The sequence below is a fragment of the Lithobates pipiens genome, unplaced genomic scaffold (assembly GCF_037356315.1).
Source record: "Lithobates pipiens isolate NorthernLeopardFrog02 unplaced genomic scaffold, aLitPip1_a1.2 Scaffold_18, whole genome shotgun sequence".
Classification (NCBI taxonomy): domain Eukaryota; kingdom Metazoa; phylum Chordata; class Amphibia; order Anura; family Ranidae; genus Lithobates; species Lithobates pipiens.
In genome coordinates, this window is record NW_027507758.1 from 564,898,198 (window position 1) to 564,913,701 (window position 15,504).

General features: G+C 43.5%; 1 protein-coding gene across 1 annotated transcript in view; it reads right to left on the reverse strand.

Moving 5' to 3' along the window:
- DRC1 (dynein regulatory complex subunit 1) overlaps positions 1-15,504 on the reverse strand; it is a 63,057-nt gene that overhangs the window by 33,688 nt on the left and 13,865 nt on the right. The window contains exons 4-8 of the mRNA XM_077489003.1: positions 11,076-11,188; positions 8,777-8,960; positions 6,866-7,003; positions 4,978-5,064; positions 659-781 (exon numbers count right to left, since the gene is read on the reverse strand). Coding sequence (XP_077345129.1) covers positions 659-781; positions 4,978-5,064; positions 6,866-7,003; positions 8,777-8,960; positions 11,076-11,188 — 645 coding nt within the window. The remainder of the gene's footprint in view (positions 1-658; positions 782-4,977; positions 5,065-6,865; positions 7,004-8,776; positions 8,961-11,075; positions 11,189-15,504) is intronic.

Here is a 15,504-nt window from a genome sequence, read left to right on the forward strand (position 1 = left end):
GCTGAAACAGAAAAGAACCTTCCCCCAAACTGTTCCCACGAGGTTGGAAGTGCCTATTTGTCTAAAATGTTTTTTGTAGAATGTAGGATGAACAGAACCCTTCAATGGAAACATCTGACCTCAATAATTTGGAGAGGCTTCTACATATTTTTGGCCAGAAAGTGTGACAGTCCGGTATTCAAAAAATGTTGGCCATATAGCGCAGAAATAGCGGGATTACTTATCAGGCTGTTACAGGAGAAATAATGGGTCCCATGAATTGTAAACCTTATGATCAAGCATGTCTTCTGGAAACACTTGTTAACTACAACTGCTACTAAGCCTCTCTCTTTCATTGTTATGTTATAGCAGTAGTAGAGTCTTGTACTGTGTTAGTCTTAGATTCTACTTTGTTAAATTAGTAATGAACCTAGAAAGCTCTGGGGTCAGCTATGAGACACTTCTCCAAAAAAAAAAACTCCTTTCCCTTTAAAAAAAAAAGGGGGGCACAGTGTGAAATTAGTATCACATATCTATATTTGAATGAGATAATATCAGTGATATATGGGGCATATAGAATATGCTTTTTTAAGGTTCTCAATTTATGAACCTTGTGAGAGCAAAAAACAATTCAGCATGTGGGTATCATGTGAACATGGACAGAAAATGTAACACTGACCTGCACATCGGTCTCCAGTTTGATTTTGATAATGTTGTATTCCTCGCCATCCTGCACCCGGAGCTGGTTCAGCTGTTTCTCGCACTCCTCCACCTTCTTCATACGGTTCAACAGATTCTCCAGCTGCCATATACAATACACCCAATTAGAAGGCAGCACAATGCTGTACAAATGTAGGGTGCCGAATCTCCCCAGTGGACAGGGGCTCTATCCAAATGATCACATATATCCAAAAACAAAATGGAAAAAAAAGAAAATAAAAAAATGTAGTTCTCTCTCCCTCCCTGCAATTTTCTGGGACATGTCACAGGACCCAGAAGATTGCCTGGCCATTGAGGAGGTGCACGACTCACGCATGCGCAGTGTGCACCTGGCTGTGAAGTCCAAAGCTGTCACAGCCGGGTGCCCACAATTGCAATGCCGGCGTTGGGGAGAGATGAGGGAGAGAAGTGAGGATTCAGGCTGGATCGTAGGACAGGTTAGTGTGTGTTTATTAAAAATCAGCAGCTACGCTTTTTGTAGCTGCTGACTTTTAATAAACTCAAAAATGGCTGGAACTTCGCTTTAATATTTTTTTTTTCCAGAAAGCGTAAACTCTCCATACAGTGCTGTGAAAAAGTATTTGCTCCCTTCCTGATTTTTTTTTTTGCATATTTGTTACACTTAAATTATTCAGATCATAAAGCAAATTTTAATATTACACATAGATATCCAGAGTAAATACAAAATGCAGTTTTTAAATGATGATTTAATTTATTAAAGGGGAAAAAATCTGTCCAAACCTGCCTGGCCCTATGTGAAAAAGTAATTCTCATCAGTCCAATTCTGTGGGCTGATGAGATAAAAGTTGAACTTTTGGAACGTGCGCCCCGTTACGTCTGGCGTGAAACTAACACATTTCATAAAAAGAACATCATACCAACAGTCAAACATGGTGGTGGCAGTGTGATGGTCTGGGGCTGCTTTGAGGCTTCAGCACCTGGATGATTTGCCATAATTGATGGAACCATGAATTCTGCTCTCTATCAAAAAATCCTGAAGGAGAATGTCCGACCATCAGTTTGTGACCTCAAGCTCAAGTTATGCAGCAGGACAATGATCCAGAACACACCATCAAGTCAACCTCTAAATTGTTCAATAAAAAAAAATTGAGGTTTTGGCGTGGCCTAGTCAAAGTCCAGACCTAAATCCAATTGAGATGCTGAGGCATGACTTTAAACAGGCCGTTCATGCTGAAAAACCCTCCAGTGCGGCTAAATTAAAACAATTCTGCAAAGAAGAGGGGGCAAAATTTCTCCACAGCCATGTGATAGACATAGTGCCAGTTATCGCAAACATTTAATTGCTGTTGATGTCGCCAAGGGTGGCACAACCAGTTATTATTTTTAGGGGGCAATTACTTTTTCACACAGGGCCAGGCAGATTTGTACAGCTTTTTTCCTTAATAAATGAAATCATCATATAAAAACTGCATTTTATATATATATATACTCGGGTTATCTTTGTGTAATATTTAAATGTGTTTGTTAATCTGAATTATTTAAGTGTGACAAATATGCAAAAAAATAAAATAAATTTAGCACTGTACCTACATGTGCAATGGTCCAGCACTGGCGCTAGTATCTTCTGAGCACTGGTTTACAGGCGTCTTCATTGGCCGGCGTGGGATGGCGGCACTCTTGCGCATGCACAGGAGGTCATCATCTTGGCACTCGGAGACTGGCCCGAGACTGTAAGCTGAGCTGCACATGCACAGCTCAGTTTACAGTGCTGGAGGAGATGGCGAACAAGCAGGTTGGGGGCATTTTATTGAAGAAGAGACAGTACATGTCACTTCTAAAATAAAAGCCTGCCTGCTCACATTTTTTTTTTTAACAGCGGGACTTTAGTTCTGCTTTAATATATGGCCTAGTACTTACATTTTATACTATTTAAAGGCACTTGTCCTGGATTGCTCAGGGTCACTTCCCTAAACTTCGGGTTGGGTAGTGAGCACAAAAAATCCTCACAGAAGTGTCACATGACCTCATCAGGACTACTTGTCACAACGTCCCTAGAGCAGGGGCCTCAAACTGGTGGCCCTCCAGCTGTTGTAAAACTACAAGTCCCATGAGGCATTGCGAGGTCGACAGTTCCAAGCATGATTCCCACAGGCAAAGGCATGATGGGAGTTGTAGTTTTGCAAAAGCTGGAGGGCCGCCAGGTTGAGACCCCTGCTCTAGAGCCATCTAGACAAAAATCATGAGTGCCCTGTCCTTTTACAGACTTGTAGAGATGATGTTGTCACCGACCTTGAACCAGATATCCTGGAGAGTGAAATCAAGTGGGCCTTAGAAAGAATTGCTAATAACAAAGCTACCAGACGCGATGGTATCCCATCTGAGTTACTTAAAATCCTAAAAGATGATGCTGTTAAAGTGCTGCACTCAATATGCCAACACATTTGGAAAACGTAACAATGGCCACAAGACTGGAAGATGTCCGTTTACATTCCGATACCAAAGAAAGGCAGCGCCAAAGAGTGTTCAAACTACAATATGATCGCACTCATCTCACATGCTAGCAAGGTTATGCTGAAAATTTTACAAGCTAGGCTTCAGCAGTATTGTATGTGAACCGAGAGCTACCACAAGTACAAGCTGGATTTCGAGGTGGCAGAGGAAATTGCCAACCTTCGCTGGATCATGGAGAAAGCAAGAGAGTTCCAGAAGAATGTCTATTTCTGCTTTATTGACTACAGTAAAGCCTTCGACCGTAAAACCACAACTAGATGTGGCAAATACTGAAAGAATTGGGAATACTAGATCACCTCACCTGTCTTCTGAAAAAACTGTATGCAAGTCAAGAAGCAATAGTTAGAACAGCACATGGAACAACTGCCTGGTTTAAAATTGATAATAAAGTGCGGAAAGGACGTATATTGTTACCCTACTTATTTAACTTATATGCAGAGTACATCATGCAAAATGTCAGGATTGATGAATCACACTCCGAAATTAAGATCACAGGGAGAAATATCAACAACCTGAGATCTGAGATATGCAGATGATACCACACTAATGGCAGAAAGTGAAGAAGAACTAAAGAGTCTCTTAATGAAGGTGAAAGAGGAGAGCGCAAAAGCTGGCCTGAAATTGAACATTAAAAAAACTTAAATAATGGCAACCGGTCCAATCACTCCTTGGCATTTAGAAGGAGAAGAAATAGAAACAGTGACATATTTTATCTTCCTAGGCTCCAAGATCACGGCAAACGGTGATTGTAGCCATGAAATTTAGAGACGCTTGCTTCTTGGGAGGAAAGCAATGGAAAAACCTAAACAACATTATAAAAAGCAGAGACATCACCCTACCGACAAAGTGCCATATAGTCAAAGCTATGGTATTCCCAGTAGTACCACACGGCTGTGAAAGTTGGACCATAAGGAAGGCTGAACGCCGAACAATTGATGCTTTTGAACTATGGTGTTGGAGAAGACTCTTGAAAGTACCTTGGATGGCAACAAGATCAAACCAGTCAATCCTGAATGAAATCAACCCTGGATATTCACTGGAAGGACAGATCCTGAAGCTGAAACTGGAATACTTTGGCCACCTAATGTGAAGAGAGGACTCATTGGAAAAAGACCCTGATGCTGGGAAACATGGAAGGAAAAAGGAGAAGAGAACAAGATGGATAGCATCATCGAAACAATTAACATGAAGTTAAGCAACCTCTGGGGGACAGAGAAGGACAGAAAAGTCTGGTGCGCTACGGTCCATGAGGTGACGAAGAGTCGGACACGACCAAACGACTGAACAACAACAAGAACCTCAGGAGCCATTGTCCTACAACTGCTTTGGGAGAGACACTGGAGAAAGGCTTGATGTCATGGGCTTTGGGTTTGTCTGTGCATGTCAATACATACAGAATTGAGAGGTTGGGAAGTAGCTCCTCGTCAGGAGAAAGCACACATGGTAGTTCCTGTCAGGAAAGCACACAGAACACTTGGTAAATTGTGTTCAGTAGGCTTATCTTCCCTGAGTGAGCTTGCCAAGAAGCTGTCACCTGTACTGTGCCAATCATCTCCAGCTTGGGCATTTCTGGGCCCGTAGCCAAGTAATGTGTATACGCATAACTGCAGGGTGGGGAATGCCTCGGGTGCTTATGATTGGCCCAGTACTGTTACAGCTTCCTGATGGGCTTGGTCAGGTGGGTTCAGACTAGGATCTGAACACATCTGAGCTCATCCCTCGCCTGCAGCCCTTTTTTTTAATCAAGTGGGTTTAATAACACTTTATATTTTTAAAATGCTTACTCAGAAATATGGAATTCATTACCTCCTTGTCCTGGCGACTCTGCATGCCCTGCTCCCACCTCTTTCGAGCCTTGTCTAACAACTCTCTGCGTTCTTGTTCAAATGATTTCTACGAAACATGGGAATTGAGGTTTAGTGTACAGGTTAGGATGGGGAATGAAACAGTTAGGGTTATTTATCAAAATGGCAAAATGCCAATGAGCAGTGGCTTGTAGTTATTTAAGAGTTCACCCTAAAATGATATTTCAAGAGTTATACCACATGAATGTTCAAATAATTCAGGTTGTCTAAAACTGGACAAACATGAAGAGATGTTTAGAACAAATGTTCGTATTTCTCAGTGCATTCCATGACATTCAATCCATTCAAAAGTACTTAAAAATGTTGTTTGCTTTTAACTTTTGGAACAAATGTAATTTCCCAAACAAAAAAAAAAAACACATACACAATTAGAAATTCAATCATTTGATAAAATCTTCCATCCTTACTATGGTTGAAAATGAACATCGGTTTGACCCCAGTAAAAATGTAACAATTGAATGAACCCTTCTAAAAAGTTAAAGGCTAGGTTCACCTTTTAACCTAAAAATAATACATGCACATATTTTTGCAGGTATAACATTTACATTCATGAGTTTTTTTTCTCAGAAGCCTGTAGAACACTGCACCTGCGATGAGGAGATCAAAGGTGCAATGTCAGGCTTCTGAAGACACTGCCTGCAGCTTTCTGCCCGTATCTGTGTACAGGCTTTCTGTTTCAAAGCTGGAGGAATTGTCAATGAACTACAAGAGTGCTCATCAGCACCCTCACAATCACTGCATATACTCGAGTATAAGCAGAGTTTTTCAGCCCATTTTTTTAGGCAGAAAAACCTACCCTTGGCTTATACTCGAGTCAGGATCTCGAGTGGGGGTCTCGAGTGAGGATGCACTGTGCCCATCTGCACCCGTACCTTTGATTGCTAAAACAGCGAGTCTGTTCAGTGCTGTCCATTGTAACTTAGCCCCACCTCCTCCTTGTCCCTGATAGAGGAACATTGATACAATGCTGGGAAACTGTATCAGTGTTCCGCCTATCACAGATGAGGAGGAGGCAGGGCTTTGTTATAATGGACGGCCGCTACATAACACCTGCTGTTTTAGCAATCAAAAAGGTACGGCTGCAGATGGGCACAAGGAGGCTGCAAATGGGCACAAGGAGGCTGAAAATGGGCACATCAAGGCTGAAAATGGGCACAGTGAAGCTGCAGATGGGCATAATGAGGCTGTAAATGGGCACAGTGAGGCTGTAAATGGGCACAGTGAGGCTGCAAATGGGCACAAGGAGGCTGAAAATGGGCACAGTGAAGCTGCAAATGGGCACAAGGAGGCTGAAAATGGGCACAGTGAAGCTGCAGATGGGCACAGTGAAGCTGCAGATGGGCACAGTGAAGCTGCAAATGGGCATTATTTACCCAGTAACTGCTACATTTTCCCTCCCTAGGCTTATACTTGAGTCAATAAGTTTTCTGTTTTTTGTGGTAAAATTAGGTGCCTTGGCTTAAATTTGGGTCGGCTGATACTCGAGTATATAGGGTAATTGAGAACTACAAGTCATCTGTTGTAGTGGAAGATGGTACTTGTAGTTCATTAATTCACAGATTACTGTGAATCAATGATGCAGCTGTACAGGTAGAGCCCCACACAGCCGCGCGGTTTTTAAAATGTGACAGAGGGTGGGGGGAGAAGAGCCCCAGCCTGCTGTCACAGGGGAGGGGATTGGGGGCTGCGGCTGGAGCATGTTAGAGGTAATGCCCCAGATACAGGTGTAACGTGTAACATGCTCCAAAAGATGTACTTTTTCTTAAGTCTGGTACAAGCATCAGCAAATTAAGTATTACTAATAGAGATAAGGACAAGGTAGGCTGTACCTCGATGAGCAAGAGTTCTTCCCGATAGGTCTTAATGAGGCTTTTCACCTGGTCCTCCATCCTTTCAATCAGCAGGTCAATGTCTTCGGCCTGTTTCTTGAGATCTTTGACATACTGATCATCTTTCCTCTTCAGCTCCTAAAAAAGTTCAGGCGTCCATATACAAATACTTAAACCTCTTTACAATCAGTGCACAAACATGTCCTCAGTCATGTAACGTAGTCTGCATTGATTTGCTCTTACAACTCTTCCATCTTAGAAGCTTATTTATGACTGACACATTATTTATGTTTTAGTGCTCATTAGCTTGTTCTCACCTCTTTTTCCTATAATGCTTTTCGAAAATTTGAATGTTGCGCTGGACAAATGAATATCAATAAACGTAAAACTGCTCTTTTAATACATCAAGGGGCAACAAACAAGTTTGTAAATAGAAGGTCTGACTTTTATTTCCCTGCACTCTGAGAGCTATAATCACAGGCCTGTATCAGTGAGACGAATATATGTCTCCAAACCAGGATCATAAACTAAGAGTAACAAGCATCCTTTAGCTGTGCATTCTGCTTTGCGCATTGCTTGACTGGACTTGCATGCATTTGGGGGATGGGAAGTGCTTAGCTGCACCTACTGTATATCGGGTCTGCCTGCCTTGTTCAGTTTGTGCTCTGTTTCTCCAGTGATTACATGAGTGCACTACAGTATAATAATCCTCAATTATGGCTCTTGGCATTGAAGATGGTTTATTAAAGAGGTAAACTTCCCTGGTTTGTTGGTACCTATAGGTAAGCCAATAATAAGGCTTACCTATAGGTGCTCTAAATATCTCCTAAACTTGCACTGTTTAGGAGATATTTACTGTATATGCCACCAATGATGTCATTGGTGCATGCGCTCTGAAGGTCACGCACTCTGACAGCCCATGCCGTTTCTTCAAAGCCTTGTGTCGTGACTGGTGGCTCGTATGCGGCCAGCCAGTCACACAACCGGAGTCCGTGGACCCGGAAGGAAGACGGTCGAAGATGGATGTAGCCTTCAGCTGAGACAACCAGGGCTTCGATACATACTAGCACATTATGCCTTTACTTTTGCAGGTCTTTAAATGAGTAGATGCTGTTCCTCTACTTTAAATGAGTAGAGCGGAGACTGTAAGCCAGGCCTTCTTGTCCAGTGCCTGACCTCACAAATGTGCTTCTGGAAGAATGGTGAAACATTCCCATAGACACACTCCTAAACCTTGTGGACAGCCTTCCCAGAAGAGTTGAAGCTGCTATAGCAAAGGGTGGGCCAGCTTAATATTGAACCCTACGGACTAAGACTGGGATGCCATTAAAGTTCATGTGTGTGTAAAGGCAGGTGTTCCAATACTTTTGTATGTCATATCTGAAATATTTATTAGTTTCTCAGGATTATATATATATTGCTTATTGTCAGGTGTGCTAAAGGGGAAGTACCTGCCCTCTTCGATTAACCCCCTCTTAACCCTGCCCCAGGCTGACCCTCTACTATATATATATATATATATATATATATATATATGAAAATAACTTAAATGAGAAATATGGCCATCTTTCTTTTGTGGGTCACAGTAGTACATTTACCTTTGTGACCCTTTTTACCTTAGTATTTACATTTACTACTTTGTGACCCAGAGTCAGCATATAGGGGGCTATTGTCCACTATTAGCTGGCAGGGCAGAGCCACACCAAGCACAAGAAAGACTGCAACAATATTGCCAGGATCAACCCCGCTGCCTGATTGACAGCTGGCACTGCCTTTCAATATGCAGCTGGCAAGATGGGGATGGAGGGAGAAAATATACAAACCTGTCTTTCAAAAAAATTGTGTAAACTTTTGCAGAGCGTGGCCTGGTAATGGTGTAGAAAACATAATCCCAATGTCAGTTGTGCCCACCTGCTGCAGCTCCCCAATCAGCTTGTTCTTGGCCTCAATCAGCTGTGCACATTGTTTTTGCTGAGAGTTCAGTAGAGCCCAAAGCTCCTGAGGAATCTGCTTCTCCCGGCTTAGCAGCCACTTCTTGGTGATCGTCTGAAACTTCTCATAACTGCTCTTGGCTTCATTGTCTATCTTCTCAACCCTGGAGGAGGAACACAGAGCACACAGGACACATCAATCCTACTGAAAGCCACAGAAGCCCACACTTGAATCTACAGAAAAGGTCCAGGTTATCATTCTTCAACAGAGGACTATCTACCTACAAATCATTCACACCGACACTGCTAAAAGCAAACTCTGCACTGCTAGTATGCATAGTTGCCGAGTTGGTAAGGTATAACTTGCAGTGCGGCTCTAAGTCAAGACACAGCTCTCCCCACCGGGTGCAGTGAAGGGAGCAGGCGCCTATGCACCATTTAGGGGTGTAGAAGCATCATCAGAGAAACCCAGTGCATTATATGTGCTGCTCCAGCCATGGTCAAAAGCCAGCTTGGTCATAAGCCCTGGTGTCCAGGACGAAACATGTCAGAGGTCATGGCTGGTGCAGCACTGGCTGAGGACACACTCATCCACATATTCATGCACTGGGTCAGTGAGCAGTTTTCCTTTCTTTCTCTGAGTTGGTAAGGCTGAATAAAGACACCAATTTCCAATTTCCATATCCTTGTACATTCTGTTTGCTAAGAAACATGGCTAATAGATTTTGTTATTTATCTCCACTCTCCACTGGCACTACAACTGTGCAAGGGAGTTCCGCATCCATACCACTAATACAATAAAGAATCCCTTACACAGTTTAAGATTAAATTGGTCCCATCCAACTTCGTTGTATAAGACGAGTTTTTTAGCCCATTTTTTTAGGATGAAAATTCCCCCCTCAGCTTATACTCAAGTGAGTCATACAGCAGCCATACCTTTGGTTACTAAAGCGGTGGGTGTCTCCCGCTGTGTTAGGCAGTCTGTTCGGCGGATGTCCATTGTAACACAGCCCCGCCTCCTCCTCGTCCGTGATAGAGGAACACTGATACAATGCTGGGAAACTGTATGCCCTTGTACACACGGTCGGACATTCCGACGGAAAATGTCCGATCGGACCGTGTTGTCAGATAATCCGACCGTGTGTGGGCTCCATCGGACTGTTTCCGTCGGAATATCCGACGGACAAAGTTTTAGAGCTGGGCTCTAAAACTTTCCGACAATATGATCCGATCGGACTTTGTCCGATTGTGTGTAGAGAATTCCGATTGGACAAAGTGCCATGCATGCTCAGATCAAATTCCTAGAACAAAGCTATTGACTACTAGCCTGAACATAGTCCCGTCGTAATGAAATAACGTCATCACGTTCAACTTTGTCCGACCATGTGTATGCAACACCAGTTTCGGACAAATTCCGTTGGACAAAATCCGACGGATTTTGTTGTCGGAATGTCCGATCGTGTGTACAAGGGCTATCAGTGTTCCGTCTATAAGTAATCAAAGGTACTGGCTGCAAATGGGCACAATGAAGCTGCAAATAGGCACAGTGAGGCTGCAAATTGGCGCAGTGAGGCTGCAGATGGGCATTGTTTACCCAGTAGCTGTTGCATTTTCCCCACCCTAGGCTTATACTCTAGTCAATATGTTTTCCCAGTTTTTTGTGGTAAAATTAGGTGCCTCTGCTTATATTTGGGTCGGCCTATACTCGAGTATATACGGTATGTAGGAGGACTTGTTTTGTCTCTGTGTATCACCTGAGGATAGTCAATTCACTGGGTATATGTAAGGGTTTAAAACTGCTTAAATTTGAAACACATCTACTAGAGACAGTTATGCTGCCTGCATACTAGGCAATATTAGTATGTGGGCAAGTTGGGGGTGGTTAAAATCACCACAACATTGCCTAGTATAGTAGTATTAAAAAAAAACAAAAAAAAAACACATGCATAAATGAGTGGTTAGCATGTCCATTGTGCAGCACTGGGGTTGACGGTGCAAATCCCAACCACAGCACCACCTGCCTGGAGTTTGTATGTTCTCCCTGTGCCTGCATGGGTTTCCTCCAGGTACTCCAGTTTCCCCCCACACTATAAAGACATGCCGGTAGGTTATTTGGCTCCTGTCTAAATTGGCCCTACTATGTGACCCATGACTTTAGATTGCAAGCTTCTTGAGTGCAGGGACTGATGTGAATGTACAATATATATGTAAAGTGCTGCGTAAATTGAGGGTACTATATAAGAACCTGAAATAAATAAATAAATGAACTCATTCTATACCTCAATCTCTTCAGCTCTTCCTCTGTAGCCCGCCGCTGGGTTTCTCTGGCATCTGCAGCAATCTCTATATTTGTCACCAGCTGTGTGCCGTCACTCACCAGTTTACCGAGTCTCTGTGGTAAAAAGACAATTGGCATAGCTTTTAACTTTCCATTTAACTTGACAGTGAGATTCCATAGTCTTTGATGCCACCACTGGTTGCTGTACAGCTAGGGGAAGCCGAGAGTAGTCCTTGAAATACAATTATACGAAAGATTTGAAATGTAGAAGCTGGGCCCACAAAAATACAAGCAGGGGGCAAAAGACAGCCAACAGAAAATACTGGTGACTAATCTGCAGATGATTTTTCCCCATTACCGAGTTATACCACCCTTCACTTGTTCTGCACTGTACCCCTCTGGGGAGGTATCCATTTTGGTGGAGGCATGTCCTTCTTTCCCAATATCAGAGCTGCTCCCTCTGATAAATGGAGATCTGGCTGGCTGGAGGGTAATGTTCAGGAAGTAGCAGGAGAAGTGGAAAAATCACAAAACCACCGAATTAAAAGAAGTATTCGTTTACAGAAAAATAAATAAATCATACTCAACTAGATGGCTGCAGCACCGAACCCAGCTGCAGCTGCCCCCCGCTGGCTCTACACCCAGAACTGAGCGTTCAAACAGCAGTTCTCCCCCTCCACTCTGAACAGAGAGTGGTGACTATTAGTCACCGGCTCTCTGCTCTGCCCCTCCAGAGCTCACTATAGCTCCGGGCTGTGGACGGGGTGGGGGCTTCTGGCCAAGTTTCCCAGCGGCTCACTGAGAGGTTGAGCCAGCTGCTGGTCCAGGCTTCTGGGTGGATCCTGACTATAAAGTAGGGATCTTTTACGAGCCTGGACAGGCTGAGTAACACCAGCCAACAGCAGACTTTAGCCCGCTGTTGGCTGAAAAGGCAGAATGAACTGCACCCCTGTGATCCATTGGAGACATACAGCCAAAAGAGCTTTGGCTATACTGTAGCAGCAGAAAAGCACTATTAATACTGGGAAACCAGTAATGGACTCCGGACAGTAGACTTGCAGGAAAGCAAACTATTTATTTTGCTAGAAAACGTCACTCAACTCTTGCTCACGCCAAGGAGCAACGTGCAAGCTTATGGGCAATTACAGCATTTATATATCTAGTTATATAGACATTCCTAAAGCATTTCGTAAACCCCTAAAGAGCTTGTTAGTGCACAACAACTGCAGTCTGTTATCTTCTTAATTTATTAGCCACCAATAGGGTTGCTTTGTATCCTGATTTCTCAGACGAGAAGATAGGAGGGGATAGGGGGAGTTGGATGCAAGTGTTTTGGAATTGCTAATCATACTCGCATGTATAAAATTTTACTCAGAACTTTTTACAAGCAAAAATATTATATCAGAAGCAACCATTTTGTTCAAATGTCAGCCATTTTAACTCACTGCCACAATACGTCTCCTTTAATGAAACAGAAACAGGAAGATCCTTGCACTGTAGTTGTTCAAGTACAGCTTCCACTGCAGCAAGGAGAACATTAAAGGGGTTGTAAACCCTCATGGTTTTGCACCTTAATGCATTCTATGCATTAAGGTGCAAAAGATTCTGTAGTGCTGCAGCTCCCCAGCCCCCCCGTTTTATTTACCTGAACGCTGTCATCCTCCGTTCGGGGACGAGCACATCATCTCTAGCTGGTGTCTCGTGTCGTGATTGGCTAGATTGATAGCAGCGCATCAGCAAAGAATGACGTGGCACCAGGGAGCGGGGCAGAGTGAATGGACACAGATGCCAGACTCAGGAGCATGCCCGCACGGGTGTCCACCAAGGACAGCGCTTCTCCAATGTGGACACTTGATGCGGGAGGAGCCACCAGCACCACTGATGGACCTCAGAAGAGGAGGACCTGGACCACTCTGTGCAAAACGAACTGCACAGTGGAGGCAAGTATGATATGTTTGTTATTTAAAAAAAAAAAACCTTTAAACCCCTTTAATCACTTGACCACTGGGCACTTAAACACCCTTCCTAACCAGACCAATTTTCAGCTTTCGGTGCTCTCACACTTTGAATGACAATTACTCAGTCATGCAACACTGTACCCAAATTAAATTGTTGTCCTTTTTTTGCTGCCATCTCTCCCCCTCTCACTGTACTGATCGGTACAGAGAGGGGAGGGAGGAACCAGCGTGACGCTGGTTTGTTTACAAGTGATCGCTCTGTCATTTGACAGAGGCCGTTTACCGTGATCCATGATGCGCCGGGTCCTCTGGACCCAGCGGTCACAGATGTTCCCAGGTGCCCCAGGGGTGTGCATGGGAGCAAGATTCTAGGAGGACGTAGATTGTGGAAGAGAGTTCCACAGCCTTACCGCCCTGACAGTGAAACAACCCCCTGCGCAGCTTAAGGTTAAACCCCTTCTCTTTCAGTCTCATCACATGGCCCTGTGTCCTCTTACACTCCCTGAAAAGTTTCATACTTCCAGTCCACATGTTAGTTATATTTGAGTTATACCCAGAGCAAGGTGGGCTACCACCCAACGGTACAATAGGTTTTCAGGGAACTCTAGCAAGAATGCTTCTGCTTCAACTTGACCATTCTATCACCAGAATGAAAAGGGACTGAGACTGAGAGTGAGATTTGAACTCCTGATTTGCAGATTAGTTCTGAGTAAATTACACAGTAATCATGACAGTATCATGACAGCCAGCAACCAGCTTTTTAAGACAGGTCGGCAATGTAGCATCCATAGTTCCACACAAAAGTGTTTGTTAACCCCCCCAAAAAACAGATCCTGGTCCCTTAAAGCAAATTAAACAGCACAGTGCTTGTGCTGTGTAATCTGCCTCCTTCTAAATGGTAAAAAAAAAACTCCCTGATCCCTCCACTTGCTGTGTCCCCCTCTCTGCGCTGACTACGAAAATCAGGGCTGCTGAGCCCTGACCACCGTGGTCAGACTATATCCCTTCGCTATCCCCTCTGCTCTCATCTCATAGGCAGACATAGCTAACTGTATAAATCTTTTATACAAACGAGGCTTGTGAATACAGATCGTGAGATCTTCAGGCCGGTCACGTCACTCTCTGGCCAGTTTCCAGGGCTACTGCAAGAGAGCCTGAGCAACCATGTAATCTCCCCGGCTGACGTCAGAGGGAGATCTCGGCCTCTCCTGCAGAAGCCATCCATTGGAGTGGTACAGCAGCCGCGAGTCATGTGACTGGCCTGAATAAAGCTCTAAACAAGTATTTACAAGCCTCTTTTTAAAAAAAGACAGGTACAGTGTGCTATGCCAGTCTCTAATAGAGGGGCTGGCATAGACTTCATAATATGGATTAACAAACACTTTAATGTTGAACTCTAGCAAAACAGTTCAATACACAAATGAAATACATACTGTATAAGAGAGCAATTTTAACTGTCAAAAGTTTTGCATCTCTTTCTATCCAGTTCTGAGGTTTTAGACCCCTTTCACACTGAGGCGCATTTGCAGGCGCTACAGTGCTAAAAATAGCGCCTGCAAAGCGCCCTGAAACAGCCGCTGCTGTCTCTCCAGTGAGAAAGCCCAAGGGCTTTCACACTGGAGCGGTGCGCTTACAGGACAGTCAAAAAAGTCCTGCAAGCCGCATCTTTGGAGCGTTGTAAAAGCGGTGTATTTACCGCTCCTAAAGCCCTTCCCATAGAAAACAATGGGGCAGCGCTGCAAACCCACCTGCAAAGGGCCGCTACAGCGGCGCTTTGCGGGCAGTTTTAACCCAGTTTTAACCCTTTCTTGGCCGCTAGCGGCTGCATAGCGCTGCTGAAACGACGGTAAAGCGCCCCGCTAAATATAGCGGCACTTTACCGTCACCAACACCCCTTTGTGAAAGTAGTCTTACAGAGTTCTGCCCCACAGCACATTGGAGGAGACCTGATCTTTCTCTGGAACAGTTTCACTTTACATACATTTTTTCATTGTACACATCAATGAATCACAGCTGTGATGCAATTTGGGAAAGGGTCCTGTGCTACTTTAGTAGTAGCAGTAGTGGGGAGTGTTAATTTCATCGACTAAAACTACTAAAATATTTTAGTCAACTAAATGAATATTATTTTATTCGACTAAAATACGAATAAAACAGAAACAACTGAGATGACTAAACTATGACTAAAACTAAAATGGCATTTTAGTCAAAAGACTAAAATGGGACTAAAGCTTAAATGCCATTTAAGTTAAAAGACTAAGACTAAAACTAAATTGAAATTTGACACTGGTCTGTAGTGCATGTTCACAGCTCAATGTAATAGAAAATAACATATTTGATTTTTCACTCCAGCAGTATATAATGAGTTTGCAAATTGTAGAGAATTGTTAACTAATGCATTAAAATTGAACTACACCCATTCGATTTTAGACAACGGAAATTAGTTTTAGTCAAATAGAATATACTGGAGAT